The sequence below is a fragment of the Spizellomyces punctatus genome (genome assembly GCF_000182565.1).
Source record: "Spizellomyces punctatus DAOM BR117 chromosome Unknown supercont1.3, whole genome shotgun sequence".
Lineage (NCBI taxonomy): Eukaryota > Fungi > Chytridiomycota > Chytridiomycetes > Spizellomycetales > Spizellomycetaceae > Spizellomyces > Spizellomyces punctatus.
In genome coordinates, this window is record NW_015971539.1 from 201,533 (window position 1) to 224,768 (window position 23,236).

Genomic DNA, 23,236 nt, shown 5'->3' on the forward strand with positions numbered 1-23,236 from the left:
CGCAGTCAGCGAACAACAATCCTTTAAACAAGGATTTCACACACGGCTCCGTTTTCACAAATTTCATACCCTCTGCGAGAAGCACATAGCCAAATAACGGCTTGAAACATGGCGGACGACCTGGACGCCCAAATCAGGGCCGCTCAGGCAGCTCGCAAAAAGGAGAAGACGGCAGACAAGGCATCATTGGTTGGAGATGTTAGTTACGATCAGGATTTGTACGGCGGCCGAGGGGTGGAAAGGTTTGAAGGTTACACCACATCCATTCCAGTGAACGACGAAGACGAGGAAGACGATATGTTTGCAAAGAAAGCCAAAAAGTTGTCCTCTTACACTGCACCAAAACAAGTTTTCGAGGAGATGGCCAGTATGGAAGATGATGTGGACCCTATGGAGAATTTTCGACCTTCCCGCCGCATTGCGGACAGAGAGTCAGAGTATCACGCTCGTCGGTTGAATCGTCAGCTATCTCCGGAGCGAATTGATGCATTTTCCGGACAGCCAGCCAATTCAGAAGCTAGGTCTTACGCTGAGGTCATGAGAGAGGCAGAATTGGACCGCGAGCAAGCTCAGTTGCAACGGAAGATACAGGAGAAGAAAAAGGAAGAAGAAGAAAATATGAAAGAGTTGGCGTCGTCCGGGGAACTTCAAATTCGGGCACAAGCTCAAGCTGCTGCCATGGTGGAGAAAGCAAAGGCTGCAGCCGCGGCGGCCGCAGCCAGCGCGGATGGTCCAAAAAAACGGAGATGGGATCAGAATGGAGAGGGGAAGACGTCGGAATGGGAAGAAGATGAAAAAAGTACAGGCGGGAAGAGCCGATGGGATGAAACTCCAAAAGAAGAAGTACCCGCCCGAAAGCGGAATAGATGGGATGAAACACCGGTCGACGCATCCGCATCTGCCTGGGACGCTACGCCTAAAAAGCAAAGTGGAGCCGCAACACCCGGTGGGAAACGTTCACGTTGGGACGAAACGCCTGTCGGCATTACCAATCAGTTCGCCGCAACTCCAGTCGGAAACATGGGTCTTATGACTCCCACACCGGGACAGATCCCTGTTCCTATGACACCAGAAGCTGTTAACGCCATGCGATGGGAGAAGGAAATCGACTACCGGAATCGATATCTTACTGATGAAGAACTGGATGCAATGTTTCCCACTGAAGGTTATAAAATTCTCGAACCTCCGGCTACGTATGTTCCTATACGCACTCCAGCACGAAAGCTCATGGCCACTCCCACTCCTATGGCGGGGCAAGCCGGGGGATTCATGATGCAGGAGGAGGATAGAAATCAAATGTACGATGTACCACCGGAAATTCCAGGTGTCGGCGGTTTGCAGTTCTTCAAGCCGGAGGATATGCAGCACTTTGGCAAGCTTCTGGATCAGAAGGACGAAGCCGAGTTGAGCGTGGATGAGCTTAAGGAGCGTAAAATTATGAGACTGCTTCTAAAAATCAAAAACGGGACTCCGCCTATGCGTAAAACCGCTCTCCGTCAGATCACCGATAAAGCCAGAGAATTCGGCGCCGGCCCACTCTTCAACCAGATTTTACCCTTGCTCATGTCTCCCACTCTAGAAGATCAGGAACGTCACCTGTTGGTTAAAGTCATCGACCGTGTCTTGTACAAGCTGGACGATCTTGTTCGTCCGTATGTACACAAAATTCTAGTCGTCATTGAACCACTCTTGATTGATGAAGATTACTATGCCCGAGTTGAAGGTCGTGAAATCATCAGCAATCTCAGTAAAGCCGCGGGATTGGCGACGATGATTGCCACCATGCGTCCTGATATTGACCATGTCGATGAATATGTACGTAATACCACTGCTCGTGCCTTCTCGGTGGTTGCATCAGCGCTCGGCATCCCCTCCCTCCTGCCATTCCTAAAGGCTGTGTGCCGATCAAAGAAGTCTTGGCAGGCCAGACACACTGGTATTAAGATTGTGCAGCAGATTGCCATCCTTCTGGGTTGCGCAGTTTTACCTCATCTGAAGAGTTTGGTTGAAGCGATTGCCCATGGGTTAGAGGATGAACAGCAGAAAGTGCGGACAATCACGGCATTGGCCATTGCTGCTCTTGCGGAAGCGGCTGCACCTTACGGTATTGAATCTTTCGATATTGTGCTGCGTCCTTTGTGGGCGGGTATCAAGAAGCATCGAGGAAAGGGTCTAGCAGCCTTCCTGAAAGCGATCGGCTATATTATTCCGCTTATGGACGCCGAATACGCCAACTACTACACTAAGGAGGTCATGATCATCTTGATTCGTGAGTTCCAGTCACCGGACGAAGAAATGAAGAAGATTGTGCTCAAGGTGGTGAAGCAATGTTCTGCGACCGACGGTGTCGAACCCCAGTATATCAAGACGGAAATTCTTCCCGAGTTCTTCAAGCACTTTTGGGTACGACGAATGGCTCTTGATCGCCGTAACTATAAGCAATTGGTGGAGACGACAGTCGAACTTGCCCAGAAGGTCGGCGTAGCTGAAATAGCAAGCAAGATCGTTGAAGATCTGAAGGACGAATCAGAACCCTACCGGAAGATGGTTATGGAGACCATTGACAAAGTAGTTAGCCAGCTGGGCACTGCCGACATTGATCACAGGCTCGAGGTGACCTTGATTGACGGTGTTCTATATGCATTCCAAGAGCAGACTGTGGAGGACGTAGTCATGCTTAACGGCTTCGGTACAGTTGTCAACTCGCTAGGTCTTCGTGTCAAGCCGTACTTGCAGCAGATCTGTTCTACTATCCTTTGGCGCTTGAATAACAAGAGCGCAAAAGTTCGTCAGCAAGCAGCGGACCTAATCTCACGAATCGCTGTGGTGATGAAGACTTGCGGTGAGGAGAAACTCATGGGTCAATTAGGTGTTGTGCTGTACGAATACCTTGGCGAGGAATATCCCGAAGTGCTCGGGTCCATCTTACGCGCGCTAAAATCGATCGTAAACGTCATTGGTATGAGCAACATGACTCCCCCGATCAAGGACTTGCTACCAAGGTTGACACCAATCTTGAAGAATCGACACGAAAAAGTCCAGGAAAACTGTATCGATCTTGTGGGACGTATCGCCGACCGTGGTGCAGAGTTTGTTTCTGCTCGAGAATGGATGCGTATCTGTTTTGAGTTGCTCGACATGCTCAAGGCCCACAAGAAGGGTATACGCCGTGCCACTGTGAATACTTTTGGGTACATTGCGAAAGCTATTGGTCCACAGGATGTACTAGCGACACTCCTCAACAACTTGAAGGTGCAAGAGCGTCAGAATCGTGTCTGTACGACTGTTGCCATTGCGATTGTCGCCGAGACTTGCTCTCCCTTTACTGTGCTACCCGCACTTATGAACGAGTACCGTGTACCCGAACTCAACGTGCAAAATGGTGTGCTCAAATCACTTTCCTTCTTGTTTGAATACATTGGGGAGATGGGCAAAGACTACATCTACGCCGTCACACCTCTCCTCGAAGACGCTCTCATGGATCGTGACTTGGTTCACCGTCAAACTGCTTGCACTACGGTCAAGCATATGTCGCTCGGAGTCTTCGGCCTTGGCTGTGAAGACGCTCTTTTACATCTTCTAAACCATGTCTGGCCCAATATCTTCGAAACGTCCCCTCACGTCATCAATGCAGTTATGGAAGCTATTGACGGACTACGAGTTGCATTGGGACCAAGTGTTATTATGCAATACGTATTACAAGGATTATTCCACCCTGCAAGACGAGTACGGGAGATCTACTGGAAGATTTACAACAATCTTTATATTGGCAGTCAGGATGGGCTGGTGGCATTTTATCCGCGAATCGAAAATGATCAGAGGAATATTTACGAACGATATGAGCTGGACCTGGTGATCTGATTTTGGCATCAAGGCGAGATGATGCTTTTGTATATAGATATGAATGGTGGCAACTTGTGTAAGGTGTTTTGGATGGGAAAATTGGGTTATGTTAATGCACTAAAATGAAATTCATCGTGATATACGATCCGTTCAGTACCAATCACTCTTGAACCACCTGTCACGATGCCTTGTCCTGTGAACGGTTGAAGAGATGCTTACATAGAAGGTACTAGCTGCACCGTGTTCCCTGACATACGGACGAGGATGGCTTTTACTAGCAATATATCATGGAAAAGTTCAGTTCAACGTACATAGTCTGACGGCCAGTTTTACTGATCCGCTTTGTACAGAGTTCCAAAATTTCGCCAAACTCTTCATTATCTGACGGATTTCATGCCCAGGTCAACATGCCCACAGAATTCACCTGTTACAGCTGAATTCAATATAGCATCACGCAATTACATATCAATTTTAGAGATTTTCACATATAAACAATCGTCTCTTGGTCTGGAGAACTAGCGATGTTTATTATCATAGCTGTTTCTTCCATCCAACTTTAGCTCTGATCCAATTGGCAATGAAGTGCATGGCTTGCTCACTCTCGTCAAGCCAAGCAAAGAAAACCGGATAGACGTGGCACATCCCTTTTTGAATAATCAATTCTACATCGCCGCCATCCTTCGCAATGTTCTCCGCAATTTCCTTGGAGTCATCCAACAACAATTCATGGCTCCCAACAAGGACAAGGGCGGGCGGAAATTCCTCATACGTGGGTGGCGGGATGGGGGTGGGTGACTTTAGGACTAGAGAACAGACGAACGAGATTGACGGCGCATCCAACATGACGTCCAAAGATTTGTTGGTTTCCATTGAAGGATAATTTGGGTGGAGATTCAAATAGGGCGATAACATAACCACGCCAGCTGGGAAATACTGTGGAGTGCGGCGAAGAGCGTTGATGACATGGACCGTCATACCACCTCCTGCACTGTCACCTATAAGAGCAAGGTTCGATGCACCGTACCTATGATCAGAAAAATAGCATATTAGCATTAGGGACGGACAAAAGTAGAAGCAATCGGAGGCAATTTCTACCTTGCAGTAGCCCATTCGAAAACCTTGATACAGTCACCCACAGATTCGGGCAGAAAATCAGCTTCTGGTACGAGGCGATAATCCGGGATAACAATCGGTACACCGCCCAGTCGCGCAGATAAATCGGCACCGATTCCCCGATAATGATGAGCACGACCAGCCATGTAACCACCTCCATGCAGCCATCTGAAATAGTATTAGCAATATCATGTAAGTATCCATCATACATTACAGTAAGAATAATTATTGCATTCATACGCACACAACAGCACCAGGAGGTGTTGGCCCTGTGACGACGGCCGTGATGATTTCAGTAGGAACGCCGTTAACTTCCAGCTGAGAAACGCTGTAGGCATTCTTGCTAACAACTAGGTTTACGATTGCTTCGGTACGTTCTCGGACGTGTTCGACATCGGTGGAGTGGGGCTGCCTGAAGTAGTAAGGAACACGGCACTTGCTCGTCAAGTTGACATACACCTAAAGTGCAGAGAGCGTTACCTATTACAAGATACTTACTTGGACAATTTGACGAGTAGCAAGAATGCTCTTGTCCTGGAACTCAAGCCTTCCCACTCTGCACGAAGAGAAGCTGGGGTGACAAGGGACGGGACATGATTAAAGAGGAAACGGAGGCCGCCGATTAGGCCCGAGAGAACAGTCCTCGTAAAGCTTCCCTTCAAGGAGTCACCGAATGATCCTGTTATTGGACGGAGAAGGAGGGTTGGCGAAGTCATGGCATTTGGGAAGGTGAAAGTGCAAAAAGAACCATCAGGTAGGATAATCTAGCTGAGTAGAAAGTTATCGCTCCAATTTGATTTCCAAGGTCCCATTCGGGAAATAATCGCGAATGACCCCTCTTTCTGACTCGGAAGGATTGCATCGGCGTCGTTACAGTACAAGGTGCATGAATGATGGATGAATGAACCGGCTTTGCATATCTACATTTTACGCCCGTATTTCGCGTTTCCTGCACCAGAGCCTTCATTAATTTCGTACATCTGAAATGACCCAGTGGAAGAAGAATGTGTGTTATCGAATTCATAGATGTGTTTGAATTTGTCTATAGCTCCAAGCGGTAGGACGGAGGATTGTATAAAGCATTCATGACAGCTTCCAATATGTAATAGAAATAATACAATGTCGACAAGCTTGTGAATTTAAGCGCGTCTCCGCATTTTCTGAAAAGACTTCAAGATCTTATGTGTTGGCAGGAACCGAGGGACGGTATAGGCAGAATGTCTATTATATTGTAACTCGCCTGTTTCCCCACAGCCAACGGGACGTTACCCTCCGACAGGTTGTTGCCGGATCCGTTCACCATCGCTGTGTACTTTACTGCCGAGCTAGAAGTGGGACGCAGACGGTTTGCACAGCAGCTGTAGAGGCCCCTCTAATTAACAATGTAGATCCCGAAGACCTATAATTCAGCCAGCATCTAAACACATTATTAGCAAAATTTAGCTCGATGCTGGAACATTATCACTGCTCAAATGCCGATGATGGTAATCTCGTCCCGTGCATTATCAAGATTGTTTCTTCCTTGTAAGTATACATTTCCAACAATACTTTGCATGCAAAGCGATTGGAACAGTTCCAAAAATTGGGCCGACCAAAGTAGGGCCGACCACATAGATAATTTATGAACTGAGTGTCGGCTCACTTCATCTCAGCTGGAACGTCACTGATGGAGCGCTTCCACCACGGAGAGAGACGGACGGGGATAATCGCCGTGCGCAGCAGCAGGCTTTTATCCCCAATACCACTATCACGGGCTATGGCGCAGGCGATGATTACGTACAGTAGGGCTTGCTCAGTCCTGGCGCGGTTCTTGAGAAAGTTCGACTTGGATTGCCATGAATATTCGCTCAGACAGCTACATTGATACACATTCAAGCGCAAGTTAAACTTGAAATGCCAACTGCAACTCTGTCTGCACTGGACCATGGTATGCCGTCGACGGCAAACTTATCGCCAACGCTCCTGCCCCGCTGGATTTCTGCTAAAGCCAACGCCATACCTGCGACACTCGCTTTTCCTGCGGGCCAGGAGGCTACAGGGGAAACGCTCTATATCTCCCGTGGCATACCTCAAAATGGTTCTTACGCAATAGTGCCAGGAAAGGCGGGGCTTCACCTGCAACCCCGCGGTCTGCACATTGGCTATCTCGGTCAAGAAAGCGTCATTACGGATCACCAGATCTTGCATATACCTGATCCAAGTTTATTCGAGTGGGTACCATGGGAAGGTTGCTGTGATATTGAGTCTTTGAAGGCCCAAGGCAGGATCCCGTTAGTTGGTGGGCGGAATAAAGACGGGGAGTGGATGTTTATTGCTGTGGCATATCCGTTGACCGGTGATGAAGGGGGCCTGCATCCTGGAAGGTGTGGTCCTGGGCTCAAAGGGGCTGCGATTGGGTATCCAGGGAAGGAGAAGATTGTTGATAAGTCCAGGGTTTTTTGCTTGAGAAAACCTGACAAATGACGGGGTGTTCAGGGTAGTTGTGAACCCCCCATATTAAGAACCGTAGCAAATACCCCCCTGGAAATTTGATGGATGGGGGGGGGGGGGGGGGTATATATGCAGATAAATTTTTCATATACAAAATAATTCGGTGAAGAAAGTAGAACCACCACAGTACAATCTAAGGTTAGCAACGCTTTATCGCCTTTTAGGAAACTCCTCGTCCTCTCCGTCCTCTTGCATTTCAGCCAATGTTACTGCATCTGCGCTCTTTCTACCGTCATTGTGCCCCACCACGCTGGGATCTAACCCGTACGACGATCGCTTCCACATTTCCATATCATTTTCCTTCTGTCTCATGATCTTTAATTCCCACATCAGTAATGCGCATGCGACCATGTTGAACAAGACGGCCAATCCCACAATCGTAACACCGATTCCCAACCTCCCTCTCCATCCGTTCCCCCACTCCTCCACATTTCGTTTGATAGAGTTATAATAACTTATCAGTGTCGCAAATGCAACAAACCCGCTCAAAAGAGCGACCATGCTGGTCGACGGAGCAACAACGTCCGATGTTCCGTTAAGCGACCGAAGCCAAAAGGAAACGATACGGCTGAAGACCGCGATGGCCATGAAAACGCTAGCACCCAGGAGGAGCACAAAGTCAATCGCATTCATTTTCTTTGGGTAGGCATCTTGGTTTACCACTGTGGAATTGAAATTGAACGAGGAGAACATGGGGACCTCAGAAGAACATTGGTATGTATGTCGTGTGATTCGACAGTAGCCCTGCGCAGAAGTCGTAAATACGGGTCCGTATAGTTATGTGAAAATCCCTGGCGTACCCATAGTCCCAGCCCTAAAGTTGTGCGGGTATCGGCTGGCTCAGTTTCATTTGCGATTGTCAAAAAATTCACCTCCTTGACAAACAAATCACGATTTCCACCAAAAAGCGCCAGCATATAAAGGATGAAAGCGGTGGTAGCAAATATAACCGCCAGGATCGAAACAGCTGACACTGGAAGTGGTCGTTTCCGGGATGGCGGCACCATGCCAGTTAGACCCGCAGCAGCGGCACCAAGGACCGAGGTGTCTAGGTACTCGTTAACAAAAAAGCGAAACCTGGACATTTCGTCAGTTCCGAGGGGAACGTAAGTTGGCATACTTGATTGTGGTAAGAGACGATGAATCAATCCTGAAGAGAGGTGGAATCGTAAGTCTCGAAGAATCACACGCGTAAATCAACACGCTTTACCGTAAGGACTAAATCGTCCTTGGCCAAATAAGAACATTAACCCGGTCAACAATAATATCTGGAAACTTGTTGCGATGCTATTTGGATACAGATAACAAGTTAACGACCAATGTTGGATAATACCAAAACATATCCATAATTCGATGCAAAAACTCACGATGATAATGTTTGGGACCAAGAAATGGCTTGGTACTCGGTATAGACAGTCGTCCATTGTGACGATAGTAGGACTCGTACGACAATTGTATCTGCAGATGGCATTTGAAATTGTCCAACATTTGCAATCTCTGAGAGTCATGCGTAAGATGCTCGATCGCTGTGTACACATCCATCACTGCCATCTCACAAACCGTAAAATATCTCGTGCGAACCATTCAAATATTTGTATTCATAAGCTCGAATGCCGTACGTTGTCTCATAGCCCCAGGAACCCTCTTGGACAAGCGGATTGATATCTCTCGACAGGGCCGCTCTTGCACGAAGGTCCGTAAAGCCATTGAAATTCTCCGGAAGGGCGGAGACGTTGATGGGTCGCGTTTGACCAAAATCCTGCTCCGTTGTGAGTCTACTGCCAAGGAGGGACATCTGCAATAAAGCTGACGCTGGGGGCCTTCCATTTGGATCAGTGAAGAGCCTAGATCTATTCAGAGACACGACAAATTGTACTGATGTGGATGATATACCAGCAATCATACATTACTCCGCATAAGAAAAGAACTTACGGTGTGGCGGTTTCCATTTCCGACCTTCAGGGTCCAGTACATACAGTGTCGAAACATTGGGGAGCGCTTCGGATGGCGCGGTGTTATGGACGAAGCTTCGATTCTGAAGCGAGAACCAATTGACTAATGGCTCTCCAAATGTCGACGCTTGATTCGGTCCCAATGCCCGTTCCTTTTGCGAATCAATTACGAGAAAAGGTTGCCATAACGGCTGCGCTTGTGCAGCGCGCCGGTTGAAAATATTGGCAACATCTGCTCCATACGGCACAACAAACACGAAGTCTGTGGCAAACATGAACAGTTTAACCGGATGCCATGAAAAGCGGAAAGGCGGCAACACATACAAGGAAGAGTTGGTATTTCGCTCGACAAAGTAATCGAAACACCCGGTATTTGCGTGACATGTAGATACAAGCAGAAACCCGAGTAGATAATGAAAGTTGCGAGAATGATGGGAACGAGGACATATTTGGCCGTTGTCACTGTAAGCGCCATGTTGAAGCGATAAATCTCAAAGGTAATGAACTGGGCGTCAACGACCCAGAACAAGAGGACGTCAAGAAGAAGGCAGGATGAGAAGAACTTTCCTCGCCGCTCTCCTGAGGAATCCAGCTGGTGGCAATGGCTGTGCAGATCGCTTGGATGTGTAATTAATCTCAATATGGCAAGTTTCTGTGGGGTAGGTCACGATGAGTAAAGGCCTCAAGTTGACATTCCGTCGACGTCTTCGTCACCGCCAATCTATAGGTTTTTCGCTCCTGACTCTGGCTGACCCGTGTGACTCCTTCTCGGCTCCACGCCTTCGGCGCAATTGCTCTCCACCCCCAAACTCCCCTCCTGCTACAGAAACGTCGTCGCGTCAACTTTTCACAGTGATGGACTCGTTAGACGACAGCAGCAATGCCGACGAGCAGGCGCAATCCCTACTGGGAAGGACCGCTCCTCGGCGCAGAAATTTCTGTCCCCATATGCTAACGCAACCACGACATCGGATTTGGGGCTCTATTGCTGCTTTATTAATTGCCGTTCCCGTCGTCGCCGCGCTATATCTTACATTCTTTGGGATAACGGGCACCTTGGTAGGCCAGCTAGTCACTCAATGTTACACTACTTTCCCAGGCCGATGCTCACATACGCTGTTAGACATCAGAACTACCCTGCAATACTCATGACTGTGTAATCACCGCCGGGCGGATATTGCAAAATATGAATTTTTCAGTAGATCCTTGTGAGGTATAGAGCGTGATCAATTTAACACTTAAACGGCATATACATGACAAGACTTCTACGATACTTTTCAAACCAGGACTTCTACGAATTCAGCTGCGGTGCGTGAGTTAGATTCGATAGCATGTCGCGAGCTCCCGAGAAGCTAATCATCTCCTTATTTGTACTGGAAGGCGGCTGGATTCAAGAACATCCTATTCCTGACGACAAGTCACAGGTCGGGACTTTTGATACACTTGTCGAGAAAAATTTGAGAATTCTGAAAGATGCGTTTGAGAGCCCGTACGCTCCTGACTCCACCCTGCCACCAGAAGAAGAGACGTTTAACCGCCAGAACTTTGACAAAGTTCAGCATCTTTATCTCAGCTGTATTGTAAGCCAGGGTTTTGCTTCACAACAAGTATGCCTCTTTCATCTGACCCACCCGTGGTATCAGAATGAAACACAGATCGAAGGCGAAGGAAAGGAGCCAATAGTTGCAACACTGAAGAAAGTGGTCAAGGATTTTCCGTTGGGGATTGATAACAAATTGGATGCTCATAAAACTATTCTTGCGATAGCAGCAGCGCATGACGTTAACGCTGCTGCACTGTTTGGGATGTCTGTGGGACAAGACGACAAGGACCCCGACCACAACGTGATCATGTTCGCACAGAGTGGACTCTCTCTGCCAAGCAAAGAGTCAGTTCTGCAAGCTTCTAACTGTATGCTTACGGGCTCCTGACATCATCTTTGGCATTTTATCACTTCTAGGTATTATGACAATGCCCAGTACATAAAAACGCTAACGGATGCTATAGCCAAGTCTTTTTCTTTCATTCTGCCTGATGTGACTCCCGATAACACAGTCGATTGGGAGAGTTTGGCCAAGGGCGTTGTCAATGTCGAATCAGAACTGGCAAAGATATCGTTACCGAGGTACCTTTCTGAGATCGAGGTTCCGGTTCCGCATCTGCGATTAACATCTGTTACCCATTTCCCCCAGCTCTGAACTTACCGATCCTAGCAAGCTGTATAATGCGTATACCATCCCGACATTGAAAGCGAAGAGTCCGTTTATTCCATGGGACTCGTACCTCCTCGCGAGGTTTCCACCAAGTCATTTCTCCGACGTTATTAATGATTCGACCAGGCTTATTGTCACCGTACCCACGTTCTTCGGAAATCTGTCGTCCACTCTGTCCAACATCAGTCCCCAAGATATGCAAAACTATATATTATGGTAGATAAGGCTCCTTCGAAGTTTTTGCCGCTGATGATTTAGGCAGTCTCACGTTATTTGCCCACACAGGCATTATATCTACAATTACGCAGATCATACTGCCAAATCTCTTAAAGATCTATTGAATGAGCTGAAGGAGAAAACGGGCCAAAAAGCAAAGCTGGAACCTCCGCGCTGGAGGACCTGTCTTGGGAGAACAGATGCCTTTCTTGGAGAGGTAGCAGGTCGCTGGTTCGTGACTCGTGTTTTTGGGGGTAAGCACAGTGCAGAAATTACATGGATACCCTCAGTGGCAGTTCTCAAATCAAATGTTAGGGGACAGTAAGAAGGCTGCTTCCTCTACCGTGGAGTATATTAGGCAAGCTTTTGTCCAGCGCTTGCCGCGAATTGATTGGCTCGATAAGATTACGCGAGAGCGAGCGATTGAAAAAGCAAATTCTCTCATCAAGAAGATTGGTTATGCGAACATTGTTATGCAGCCGAAAGCGCTCGCCGAAAAGTATCGGGATGCTGCCGTCTATCCTGACAAGTATTTCGAAAATATCTTGTCCGTTACGAAATGGCACATTCATGAAAACTTGAAAGATATCATCAAGCCCGTGGATCGAGCCAGATGGGAAATGACTCCAGCAACCGTCAATGCTGTATGTCTACTTCGTCATTCGTCTAGGCCCGAGAAGCATATTGATATACCTCATTCACTGATAGTATTACAACCCAACCATGAATGAAATTGTATTTCCGGCAGGTGAGTTTGAGCGTACCTTTCTTGATTTGTAAAACGATTGCTGAAATGCGGATAGGAATACTTCAACCTCCGTTTTATAGTATTAAGGATCCGCAATATCTTAACTATGGTGCTATCGGAATGGTTGTCGGCCATGAACTTACACACGCATTTGATAATATGGGCCGACAATATGATTCTCATGGCCGCTTAGTGGATTGGTGGACAAACGCGACGCAAAGAGAATTTTCTAAACGGGCGGGATGTTTTATTGAGCAGTATAGCCAATATACTGTCCTGGATCCCGATGGAAAGCCACAGCCAATTGACGGGTAAGAAGTCGCGCTTAAGCTTGGTGACCTAGCATTTACTTGAAGGACACTGCACCAGAACATTGACACTGGGCGAGAACCTAGCTGACAACGGCGGGGCTACCCGTGCCCTGGAGGCTTGGAGAATGGATTTGGAAGCGCCTGGTGGAGCGCAGAGGAACCCGATGCTACCTGGATTTGATGGCTTCAGCAAGGAGCAAATCTTCTACATTTCTTTTGCCCAAGTGAGTCTTGACACTTTATTAAACTCGGTCTTTATCGACTAATGTGCCTGTGTGTGCCTCGTCTGAAACTAGGTCTGGTGCGGCAATACACGACCTGAACTGGCGCTCCGGAGGGTATGTTCGCTGAAGACCTTACCGCATGTATAGCCTATTAACTCACTACTGTCCTAATTGCAGCTACGAACTGACCCCCATTCCCCTAATAAGTACCGAGTGATCGGTGCGCTGGTTAACTCTGTGGAATTTGCGCAGGTGTACAGTTGCCCAGTGGGTTCCGCAATGAATCCTGAGAAGAAGTGCTTAATTTGGTAAAACAAGAATTGACGAACACACATTTATTTCCCAACTGTCGTTTGTGATCTGCTGCAATCAAACAATAGCATTTGCGGTCCAAAGCCACCATTAGGATTTTGTCTACGAACCGGCCCTATTCCCAGGCCGAGAACCTGGCATGGGCAGTGGACGCGGTACGTGAACTCAACATGGAATGGCACTTACACTCCTCCTTGAGACAGCCCACGGATGAACATTTTGTAGTAGGACGGGTCGAAAGTGGATGATTTCAGGGATGAGCTGGACGTTGTGGACGAGATAGCTCGGGGGAGCCAGTCCGTCGGTTTTTCCAACGTGGGGAGATAGATACATTCATCGGGCGAAGCGAGTTCGATTTAGGTAGACAGTTGAGATGCCATGAATTTGGTTGGGATCAACTTCTCATGGGACAAGAGTCCCAGCATGAGGGAGACCTGGTATCGCCGGGTACAAGCGTTAGTTCCGTAGGTAGCTGTGTATAAACTGTGGTTGTGACGACTGGGAACACCCGCCGAAACCTAATGTGGCGATCGTGTTGTCGATGCCTTTGGATGTACAGTACGCTTGAGGCGGCCATTTCATTGGAAGCTACCAACGCGTTGTATGCGCGGTTTTCGCCCTTTTTGGTGATGACTCAATTTTGGCCACGACGATACGGTGCTGGAGCCCATGTCCTCGCGGAGTAGACGGTCGTCCATTTTTCACTGGAATTCCAAAGCGAAGTACTAAAGAAAAGAGAATGTTGCGGAACGTTGGCCGTCCAGGGACGTCCCGTTTCTTGTTCCCAATGCGAACGATTCCCGAAGCCTTAGAGCCTTCCCTAAGGCGATGTGCTTCACAACGACGGCAACCAACAGTGTACCTCCATATACCACACGTACGTTCGCACACCAGTACTTCGACTGCACTCTCAAACTCTCAGAACTGCTGGTCGGACCGGTTTCACACAGTTGCTGGTGATAGACGGACACATCGGTGTGGTGATATCCGTTTGTCCGATGTGGGCAAGGAGGTTGTGTTGTGCGGATGGGCGCTTTCACCCAGAAAGATTGGGTCGGATATTGCCTTTCTGCCCATCCGTGATGCATCTGGCGTGGCACAATTGGTGCATGAGATGCCGGGTGCAATCTCACAAGCAGATACGACTTTACGGGAATTGCTCTTGTCTCTGTCGCCAGAAACAATAGTATGCGCTACTGGGCTGGTACGCAAACGACCGGTGGATGCGGTCAATTCTGATCAATCCACTGGGGAGGTGGAGGTACTCTTGAGGTCCTTCCAAGTTTTGAATCCAGCAGACCCACTTCCATTTTCTACCTCTGCACGCGCAAAGCCTCCCACTGAGGAAACTAGGCTAAGATATCGGTATGTCGACCTGCGTAGGCCAGCTTTACAGGAGAATATTCGAAAGCGGTCCAAAGCAGCGCACGTGGTTCGGAATTTTCTCCACAATCAAGGGTTTGTCGAAGTGGAAACTCCATATCTATTCAAAAGCACACCAGAAGGAGCTCGGGAGTTTCTCGTCCCGACCAGAAATAAAGGACAATTCTATGCACTTCCTCAAAGTCCACAACAGTACAAACAAGTGCTTATGTCCGGTGCAGTAGACAAATACTATCAGATCGCTCGATGCTTTCGTGATGAAGCGTTGGGGGCAGATCGACAGCCAGAATTCACACAAATCGATTTGGAGATGTCCTTTGTATCTATGGAGGATATCATGGAGTTAATGGAAGGGTTGGTCTCCGAGTTGTGGGCAAAGGTGGCGAATCATAAAGTTACCATACCTTTGCAAAAGATGTCATACGAGGAGGCTATGAAGAAGTATGGATCCGATAAACCAGATACTAGGTATGATATGGAGATTCTCGACTTGACGCCTCTATTGGGGAATGTAGAACAGGGGATGATGGTCGAAGCGTTCAATGTGAAAGACGGTGCACGCATGATCAGTAACAAGCAAGCGGATCGCCTAAAGGACGCGATTCAGAAAGAGAAATTCCCCCTTCTTGGGGGCACTATTGATCCCCGCGATTTGTCCTTCGTTCGTATATCGGAAACAGGTGAAAAGGACTGGCTTATGCGGTCCAAGATTGTCGGCAGTACACCACCTGATGCGTTGACCAACATCAATCAGTCCTTGGGTGTGCAACCTGGGGATCTCATCGTGGTGAATCGACGGAGGGCCGGATATCTTGGCCCTCACACCATTGTTGGGCGGGCCCGTGTGCATGTTGCTAAAACGCTGGTTTCGTTAGGAAAGTTGGAGCTAGCTGGAAAGCTCAACTTTCTCTGGGTTCATTCTTTTCCGTTGTTTTCTCCCTCCGAAACCCTTTCTACTCCGTCTGGACGTACGGCCTACGAGTCTACTCATCATCCCTTCACTGCACCCATGTCATCTGATCTCCATCTGCTGCAGAATGATGTAGCCGCGGTGCGTGGCCAACATTATGATCTTGTTCTCAATGGGCAAGAAATCGGCGGCGGTTCCATTCGTGTTCATGACCCTCGCCTCCAGTATTATATCTTTTCTGAAGTTCTTCGCATTCCTCCTTCCAAAATTGCACAAGATTTTGGGCATTTACTGGATGCTTTACGTTACGGGTGTCCGCCGCACGGCGGGATTGCGCTTGGGTTTGACAGGTTAATGGCGATTGTGTGTGACGCACCCAGTATCAGAGACGTAATCGCATTCCCAAAACTGTCCGGAGGAGATTTGTTTGTGGACAGCCCTTCATCAGTGGCCGCTGATTCTCTAAAGGAATATCATTTGAAGGTTCTGGATGGCTAAAAGCATGGGTAGATAGATAGACTAGATAATTTATTCATATTTATGGCACAGATAGGGGTAGCTAAGGACAGCAGTGGCGGGCGACATGCTTAATACGCGGAATAATCATTCACCATTCACTGTTTAGCTATGAAGGAATCCTCCCAGTGCAAAATGGGTGTTGTTTACGCACAACTTTTGCCCCTTCTTCGTGATCTCGACGTAGGGACTACCCAGGTGCTTCCCTAATTTTGGAGTACACAGCCAGTTGTTCTTCAGCGACAATGCATCGAGTCAAAAGGCGAGACCGTTCATCCTCGAGCATGAACAGCGAACCGCGCAGCTGTGGCGGGACTGTCAAGTTATTCCCTTCAGCAGGTGTAGAAACAATATATCCTCACCTGTCTGGCCACATCCTTCGAGTCAAACCGAGCGGTGAAACATCATTGGATGGGTAACGATTGCAGAATACTGTTAGAACATATTGCCAAAAGCGGGCTTCGTCATGCACGGTACCTGTGAGCCATTCTTGGTAACTGTACTTGCACCTTTGAGCACCTGTTGAGAGACCGTCACTAATTGCATTGTTGTGTCGTCTGCTGAAAAAGAAACACGCACCTTCATTTCCTCCCGACCTAAAAGCAGCTCTTTCATCAAATGCTCTTCTCTGATTATGTAGGTGCGAAGTATCTCATCGAGAAATCGTTTTACCAGAGCATTAAGAGAGGTCACCCAGCTGGGACTAGCAGAATCGTTGTCCGAGAGAGCTACGAGACTCTGATTGACTAAAATTGTTGTAAGCTTTTGGGCTCAATAGTTCGATGCTCACGGATGCATTACGTTCATCCAGAATGGTACGATATGCATTCATCACAGTTTGTTGCTATTTCATATGTTTCAATAAATAAGCGAATCAAGAAAATCTCTACTGAGCATTTCGGTCGCACCTGGTTTCTCAAGTCTTCGATGATTTCATCCTTTTTGGCGAGCTGGACCCAAGCGAACGCATTTTGTTCCCCCACGTACTTCACTTTTCTTTCAAATGCCAGCATTTCCGCCTGGAGATTTCCAATTTGACTGGCATATGTATCCAGAAGAGTTCCGGTAGCGTTTCCCTGGTCCGCTTTGGTTGTGACAGCGGCTGCCTTTGTGGAGGAAACACATGACTCTCACATTCGGATGACGAGTTCAGATCGGCACCACTGACCAGCGACTTTGGTGTGCATCCTAGTTGCGATCTCATTTTGCTCAACAAGTCCCTCGTCTCATTATATTGGTCCCTGTATGTGAGAAAGATGCGATCAGTTTTGTGCTCGTACAATGGAAAGATGTTGCACGGTACCGCAGCTTTCTAGCTTGCCCGTCGGTTTCCTGTCGGTCACGCTGTTCTTTCTCGTAGAGAGTTTGGAGAAAATCATTGCTAGACCGTGTTGGTCAGCGGAGAAGAAGCTGGTGACGTTAAAGCTACCTACTGCTTCTTGAGCTTTTGAGTTTCAGCTATATGCTCTTTACTCGTCCTCTGGAGCGATGCCTGTATGCAGAGTGTTAAGGTACGAGCTGATATATGCTTTTAAAATGACTTACGTTTTCGTTTTTTAAGCTAACCACTTCGAGACTTAAATCAGTAACCTCCCGACACAAAGTCTCGTTTACTTCTGCTGCACCCTGGAGGGAGCTTTGCAGCGTGATGGCCTTCCGGAAGAGGACAGTAAGGAATAAATTGCAAGATGTGGAGCGGCGACCAGATGTTTGTACCTGCTGTCTATCAAATTGCAGCTTATTTAGAGAGTTCTCCAACAGCAATTTGCTTTGTGCTGCGGCTTCCAGGCTATCTTTCAGTTTTTCATTTTCCTGCTGCATCTGTTCATTGGCATGTCGAAGCTAATCGTGTAATATAAGGCAAAACCATTTGGTTATCAGCTTAATCATAGTGTCTAAGTGCGAGGATTACCGATTCAATTTCCTCCAACATTTTGCTGCAATGATCGTCAATATCCTGCCTTTCCTTTTTCAAACTCAGGCGCCCCTGTTCACTCTTTGTCAAGCTAGTCTGAAGATCATCTCTCAGTGCGGCTAGGTCCCTCAATCTTGAACCAACTCAGCAGCCGGCCTTATATCATCCGCGTGTCGTATATTGGAACCTACCGCTTATTTGTCATGTCGAGCCTTTCTTGAAGAGTGCCGACATCATGTCTCAGAGCACTGTTATCTAGCACCAATTTCCTAGGATCTGTATTCCCAGCAGTCTCGCGGTCCTCAGACGTCAAGTAAAGCGATCGTCGCGCTTGATTCTGAAGGCATCCATCCTAAGAACAACTGCTTGCAACTCATTCGCTTAAGGTCCATACCCAGATCCTGAGGTAATTAGCACGTAGGTTTTCGTCATTGCGAACAGGATAGGTCACAATGTTTCTGAGCATTCCACTCATCTCCAAGATTGCCAAATTTAGGTTCACGTCATGATCTGGATTCAACGCGAGTAAGAAGGACGAGATGCAGTTTCCTCCGATCTCATCATACAGAAGCTGCGTGGCTATGGACTGTTCGAAGTCGCAACGGTCCCGCTAATATGATACCGGTTAGGTCTTCAAATATTTACTCTCGCGCAATACTGTACAGACCTTGTTATAGCTGCACGCTTTCAGAGCATTCCAGGTGGAGATGATTGGCTGGCTTATGAAGGGACCTTAAGCCGCTGATATATTAGTCCACTTACTGACAAACTCGCATCGAGAAGGATAACCGACCATATTTTATTCTGAGTTTTGCAGGATCCTCTAGAAGATTTTCTACACCGCATAGTTCAACAACTGTAAATTTGGAGTGTATGGTACCAGAACGGATCTTTTGAAGAGGCTCATCATCGACAATATCGTTTAAAAAAATCGCGTGGCTGCACAAACCTCAGTGTCAATACTGCCATTTCTTTGTTTGCACTGAAGTTGAAACTGGCAGACCAGGATTGACGTTTGTTCCACGGCATTGACCTCTTGCCTAAAGCTGCTTGCTAGGGCCTATGTAAAGCATTTTAGCTTTCTTTGCAGTTAGATTCAGGATCAAATGTCATGCCTTCTTGATAAGCCCAACGCACGTCCATGGATCATCCACTCGAATCAAGGCGACATTGTCCGGTGCCAGACCCTCGTTCCGTTCAGGCTGAAGCAAATCACGGACACTTTCACCTGCTATCTCGTAGAGCGTATGCGCTTGTTATGGAATAAACAGTGGCAAGGTTGCTAGCAAAATCGCGCAAAGGATATTTTAATTTGACCGATTGATTTTCCCTGTCACCTTCGTCAGTTTGTGGCACGGAAGAAATACTGTGAACAAGCATTGAAAGGATTCCTGCGCTGTCTACAATTCTATATAAGCCAGTTATCCTATAATGAGTTCGTCCAGAGGCACTATAAACACCATTTGAACCATCGGACAATAGCCGCTTTCCGCTGCCGCTAACACAGGTTGTCAACAATGAGACATTGAAGCCGTCGAGAAATTTCCTGACTAGAGGCTTCATCACAATATCGAACAGCATGTCATTCGAATCATTTTCAGATTCGACTATCCCGTCAAAATCGAAAGATCTTAGTCTGCGTCAGCGATTTGGAGATACTTCCGCCTCTTTCCACGAGATTTCTATTCACCTCTTTGAGCCTTTTGCCGCTAAAGGGCGAACATAAAGTCGCCGTCCGTCAGCCACGCATTGGAGTGCTGGAGACGAGTTCTGATATCTCTCCAGCTGGAGAAAAACCTTAGTTGAAATGCCCATAGTCGAAGATGGTAGGATTGCACGGAGGGCATGCAAACCCATTTGTGAACGTAAGCACGGTCTGCGCCACGAATTCATAACCGTGGGGCGCAGCCGCTGTGCCAACTATGAAACGCGCTTGGGCTTCCTTCCTTACCACCGAACCCGCAGCAATGAGTCGACGATCAGTATGTCTTATATGGATATATATAACTGCATTCGTTCTCTTGCAGTCTGCCACGTTGACGGCAGCTGCGAAATTTTGTGGTATGTCTTAGGTGTCTGTAGACGGATGCTGCACAGGTGATGGCCGCCTTTGGAAGAACTGCAGGAGTTTTGCGTTATAGAAGTGCATTTTCTGTTCAGAAGTTTTTGGCGTCGTCTACCTATAAAACACCGAAATGCCATGAGGACGAGGAATTGAATGTGCTACCTTCTTTTCATAGCTGCCGATTATTATGTTCAAGACTTGCCTGACTTGCAACCTGATGTAACAGAAACATTCAAAATGCACGCAGGGTAGGTGATGCAACGATGGAGATGCTCTCGTCAGGCATCACTTCATGCTCATCGAACGTTACCAGACACATGCCTGTAGATGATGCAGGGAACTGGCAGCTATTCTTTTGGCTGGTTCAGGCACGCAATAACCTGCCAAAGGATAAGCTCGTATGTATAGAATGATCTGTCTCTGATGTATGCTATCCCTGGTAGTCTCTTGTCTAAAATAATGCCTTTCTTGTCCTCAGGTTATCTGGCTAAATGGAGGTATGGGGCAATTCGTCGGTTCTGAATCCCCCATCGTTGATGGTTTTTATAATGATAACTATTTGTAGGGCCTGGATGGTAGGTTTCCTACTCCATGAACGCGAGAGGACAGAACCTCCCGGTATTAACGTGCCTTTGCTATGTCACTCTTTTTCTCGTTTTCAGCTCGAGGTAGACGACCACGTCATTCGCAGTTATGGCAGCATGGTGACATTTCATTCTCTGATTAGCATGGACGGAATGTTCCTGGAAAACGGACCATTTCGGGTGACCCCCGAAGGAAAAGTTGTTGTGAATCCTTACAGTTGGAGTCATAACGCAAATATTCTCTATGGTACTTTCAACACCATGTTCCGCAATGATACCCAATTGCTCATCTATCGGTCCAGTTGATCAACCTGCCGGAACTGGCTTAGCTTACACCAATGGGACTTACGCAACAAGTCAGGCGCAAGTGAGTAAACCAACAGCTGCACACCGTTATTCTTTGGATTCCTTCCTGGCCATTCATAAACTTTGCTAGTCAATTTCTGACTTTTCTAAATAATTTCCTGACGGCGTTTCCGGAATTTTGGCGGAGCGAGGTGGGACTGGTGACGATTTTCGTCAAGAGTTTGGGAATGGGAAAGCACGTCTAATGTGTGTGCCGCAGATTTACATAACTGGGGAAAGCTATGCTGGAATGTACATACCGTATATCGCGTCTGAGATACTGATGAGAAACAGGGCTAGCACTCAGAAGGTCGGTACGAGCAATTATCATTATTCTTGGATACAGTCTTACCTAATGTTCGAATTAGCCCCCTTTGCACCTACGAGGTATTACGATCGGAAATGGATGGATGGATCCACTGCGGCAGGTAGAGACCCTTCAGGTTCATTAGGTTAACATCATACTTACTTTACCCTTGCACGCTAGTATCCAGCGTACATTCAATACGCTCAACACCACGGACTCCTTAGCGGGGAGTATCTGGTATGAAATTGGTCACTCTTCGGATCATGACAGTCGGGACGTTCCTCGCTTATGAACATTACAGGAAATCGCGATACGCAACTGGAATTCTTGCAGTCCGTCTTTACAGAAGGACGAGGTGGCGAAAAATGATGAGTGTGAGAAAATAGTGAATCAGATACTTCGTCAATCAGAAACTGGGTATGCTCGCTTGCGATCGCTATAATTGTCCACTTGGATTGCTGATACTTGAGTTCCAGGAACCAGTACTGCATTAATATGTACGATATCCGACTGAGGGACACTGGTCCTAATCAATATTGTGGAATGGCTTGGCCCGACGGCCTATCGGCTGTTACCCAGTATTTACATGTACGCTCATCGCACGAGTAACCCATAGTCCTAACTATTGCTGACAAGGCAGTACCATTATAGAGGAGCGATGTCGTGGCAGCGTTACACGCCACTGCTGCACATAAGGCATGGCAAGAATGCGACTCGTCTGTTATGAATGCATTAGCCGCGGACAGAAGTGCTCCATCATATAAGGTACTGTCCGGCTTCCGATTTGAGTGGTTCCGTCTTTCAGTATTAATTGTTTTCCTTCGGCCAGCTATTACCGGATTTATTGTCGCAGATCGAAGTGACCCTATTCAGGTAGGATCAGGATGTGGAGGACCACGGAGGAGAAACTGAAGTTGTTGTGCTTGCAGCGGCGATCAAGATCTCATTTGTAATTGGTTCGGCACTCGAGATATGATTTCGGAGCTAGAGTGGAACGGTGGGAAGGGCTTTGAAGTAGGTCGCAGGACGTAATATCAGGTTAAAGAAACGCTCTGAATGCCATTTCTCCCTGCAGGATACTCCTAAAATGGATTGGTATGTGGATGACCAACTAGCGGGTTTCTATCAAACGGCAGGGAATCTTTCCTTTGTCGTTTTCTATGATGCCAGTCACATGGTGCCCATTGATAAGCCCAAAGAAGCACTGGCGATGTTTAATGGCGCAATTAGGGCCAATAGTACCATTAAATCTGTTCTAACAAAGGTATGTGTTGAGAGGAGCGACCTATTATATTTTAGGGTTATTCCATCCACATCTGAAACACTCTATCTGTCAAATAGCCAGGATTTTCGGAGACGGTGCGACAACATTATTATGCGTAAGTCTTTTCCTTTCGGAAGGCAGCTGTCATGTCAACGCTAAAACCCATTCCTGGAAAGCGGCGGAGTGCTATTGGTGCTAATGCTATTAGGAACCATGGCGTACGGTGCTTACCGGTTACGTGATCGACTACCGTTCGTGAAGTCTGCAATGCAGAAAGTTGGTATGGATACCAGAAGAAGTGCGGCCGGACAGAGTAGCTCTTGGCAAGTTACAGTCAGGTGTTGTTGACTGCTATTTAACCACACTGATAATTGTCTGTATAGGCGTGAAGTGGAGGGCGGCGATGAAGAGGCTCTTTTTAATGCAGAGGACATAGAGGAGGAACATGACATGCGACCGATTAACCGATGAATGTGTACAAGACTAATGTGTATAGCTTTTGTATATTACTGAAGTAAATTAATA

At 47.4% G+C, this 23,236-nt stretch overlaps 8 protein-coding genes across 8 annotated transcripts; 5 read left to right on the forward strand and 3 right to left on the reverse strand.

The window, feature by feature from the left end:
- Positions 1–76: 76 nt before the first annotated feature.
- SPPG_01758 (splicing factor 3B subunit 1) lies at positions 77–4,162 on the forward strand. Its single transcript, XM_016750072.1, has one exon. The coding sequence runs from the start codon at positions 109–111 to the stop codon at positions 3,859–3,861; it is 3,753 nt and encodes a 1,250-aa protein (XP_016610712.1). The 5' UTR covers positions 77–108; the 3' UTR covers positions 3,862–4,162.
- SPPG_01759 (uncharacterized protein) lies at positions 4,110–6,073 on the reverse strand. The gene is made up of 4 exons (XM_016750073.1): positions 5,455–6,073; positions 5,201–5,368; positions 4,939–5,124; positions 4,110–4,867 (listed from the first exon to the last, which is right to left on the reverse strand). The coding sequence occupies exons 1-4, from the start codon at positions 5,670–5,672 to the stop codon at positions 4,375–4,377; spliced, it is 1,065 nt and encodes a 354-aa protein (XP_016610713.1). The 5' UTR covers positions 5,673–6,073; the 3' UTR covers positions 4,110–4,374.
- Positions 6,074–6,771: 698 nt separating this feature from the next.
- Positions 6,772–7,497, forward strand: SPPG_01760 (uncharacterized protein). The gene has a single exon (XM_016750074.1). The coding sequence runs from the start codon at positions 6,850–6,852 to the stop codon at positions 7,417–7,419; it is 570 nt and encodes a 189-aa protein (XP_016610714.1). The 5' UTR covers positions 6,772–6,849; the 3' UTR covers positions 7,420–7,497.
- A 3-nt stretch (positions 7,498–7,500) lies between these two features.
- SPPG_01761 (uncharacterized protein) lies at positions 7,501–9,992 on the reverse strand. Its single transcript, XM_016750075.1, has 7 exons — positions 9,723–9,992; positions 9,379–9,660; positions 9,007–9,321; positions 8,814–8,943; positions 8,657–8,733; positions 8,247–8,596; positions 7,501–8,190 (listed from the first exon to the last, which is right to left on the reverse strand). The coding sequence occupies exons 1-7, from the start codon at positions 9,871–9,873 to the stop codon at positions 7,597–7,599; spliced, it is 1,899 nt and encodes a 632-aa protein (XP_016610715.1). The 5' UTR covers positions 9,874–9,992; the 3' UTR covers positions 7,501–7,596.
- A 75-nt stretch (positions 9,993–10,067) lies between these two features.
- On the forward strand, positions 10,068–13,924 carry SPPG_01762 (uncharacterized protein; the record flags this gene model as incomplete). Its single annotated transcript, XM_016750076.1, has 14 exons — positions 10,068–10,457; positions 10,522–10,611; positions 10,685–10,706; positions 10,779–10,978; positions 11,042–11,286; positions 11,359–11,523; positions 11,591–11,827; positions 11,897–12,081; positions 12,143–12,471; positions 12,536–12,575; positions 12,631–12,886; positions 12,945–13,110; positions 13,183–13,224; positions 13,288–13,924. The coding sequence occupies 14 exons, from the start codon at positions 10,068–10,070 to the stop codon at positions 13,420–13,422; spliced, it is 2,502 nt and encodes an 833-aa protein (XP_016610716.1). The 3' UTR covers positions 13,423–13,924.
- Positions 13,925–14,064: 140 nt separating this feature from the next.
- Positions 14,065–16,342, forward strand: SPPG_01763 (aspartate-tRNA ligase). Its single transcript, XM_016750077.1, has one exon. It carries the CDS (start codon positions 14,162–14,164, stop codon positions 16,211–16,213), a length of 2,052 nt encoding a protein of 683 aa, XP_016610717.1. The 5' UTR covers positions 14,065–14,161; the 3' UTR covers positions 16,214–16,342.
- Positions 16,219–19,967, reverse strand: SPPG_01764 (uncharacterized protein). The gene is made up of 21 exons (XM_016750078.1): positions 19,837–19,967; positions 19,607–19,776; positions 19,453–19,546; positions 19,262–19,391; positions 19,096–19,206; positions 18,940–19,036; positions 18,814–18,878; positions 18,541–18,756; positions 18,338–18,483; positions 18,144–18,279; positions 17,948–18,073; positions 17,777–17,884; positions 17,665–17,723; positions 17,535–17,612; positions 17,400–17,472; positions 17,140–17,337; positions 17,033–17,075; positions 16,811–16,977; positions 16,709–16,750; positions 16,594–16,608; positions 16,219–16,535 (listed from the first exon to the last, which is right to left on the reverse strand). The coding sequence occupies exons 1-21, from the start codon at positions 19,959–19,961 to the stop codon at positions 16,422–16,424; spliced, it is 2,313 nt and encodes a 770-aa protein (XP_016610718.1). The 5' UTR covers positions 19,962–19,967; the 3' UTR covers positions 16,219–16,421.
- Positions 19,968–20,068: 101 nt separating this feature from the next.
- On the forward strand, positions 20,069–23,182 carry SPPG_01765 (uncharacterized protein; the record flags this gene model as incomplete). Its single annotated transcript, XM_016750079.1, has 20 exons — positions 20,069–20,207; positions 20,387–20,459; positions 20,525–20,609; positions 20,690–20,708; positions 20,777–20,786; positions 20,874–20,879; positions 20,939–21,042; positions 21,098–21,162; positions 21,361–21,450; positions 21,509–21,568; positions 21,628–21,684; positions 21,749–21,864; positions 21,924–22,035; positions 22,099–22,212; positions 22,277–22,320; positions 22,377–22,461; positions 22,523–22,711; positions 22,789–22,826; positions 22,888–23,034; positions 23,095–23,182. 20 exons carry the CDS (start codon positions 20,069–20,071, stop codon positions 23,180–23,182), a joined length of 1,641 nt encoding a protein of 546 aa, XP_016610719.1.
- Between the last annotated feature and the right edge of the window lie 54 nt (positions 23,183–23,236).

What these genes read in the sequence shown, in the direction of transcription:
- SPPG_01761 (XM_016750075.1), bottom strand. Translation starts at nt 9,873, where the DNA reads ATGGCGCTTACAGTGACAACGGCCAAATATGTCCTCGTTCCCATCATT. An exon ending in GAAATGGAAACCGCCACACC is followed by an intron (nt 9,322 to 9,378) that starts GTAAGTTCTTTT and finishes CATCCACATCAG; the next exon opens with TACAATTTGTCGTGTCTCTG. An exon ending in TTCGCACGAGATATTTTACG is followed by an intron (nt 8,944 to 9,006) that starts GTTTGTGAGATG and finishes CATGACTCTCAG; the next exon opens with AGATTGCAAATGTTGGACAA.
- SPPG_01763 (XM_016750077.1), top strand. Translation starts at nt 14,162, where the DNA reads ATGTTGCGGAACGTTGGCCGTCCAGGGACGTCCCGTTTCTTGTTCCCA.
- SPPG_01759 (XM_016750073.1), bottom strand. Translation starts at nt 5,672, where the DNA reads ATGACTTCGCCAACCCTCCTTCTCCGTCCAATAACAGGATCATTCGGT. An exon ending in CTACTCGTCAAATTGTCCAA is followed by an intron (nt 5,369 to 5,454) that starts GTAAGTATCTTG and finishes TTACTACTTCAG; the next exon opens with GCAGCCCCACTCCACCGATG. An exon ending in TTCGAATGGGCTACTGCAAG is followed by an intron (nt 4,868 to 4,938) that starts GTAGAAATTGCC and finishes TTCTGATCATAG; the next exon opens with GTACGGTGCATCGAACCTTG.
- SPPG_01764 (XM_016750078.1), bottom strand. Translation starts at nt 19,961, where the DNA reads ATGGGCATTTCAACTAAGGTTTTTCTCCAGCTGGAGAGATATCAGAAC. An exon ending in TTAGCTTAAAAAACGAAAAC is followed by an intron (nt 17,724 to 17,776) that starts GTAAGTCATTTT and finishes CTCTGCATACAG; the next exon opens with GCATCGCTCCAGAGGACGAG. An exon ending in GATGCACACCAAAGTCGCTG is followed by an intron (nt 17,338 to 17,399) that starts GTCAGTGGTGCC and finishes TCCTCCACAAAG; the next exon opens with GCAGCCGCTGTCACAACCAA.
- SPPG_01760 (XM_016750074.1), top strand. Translation starts at nt 6,850, where the DNA reads ATGCCAACTGCAACTCTGTCTGCACTGGACCATGGTATGCCGTCGACG.
- SPPG_01758 (XM_016750072.1), top strand. Translation starts at nt 109, where the DNA reads ATGGCGGACGACCTGGACGCCCAAATCAGGGCCGCTCAGGCAGCTCGC.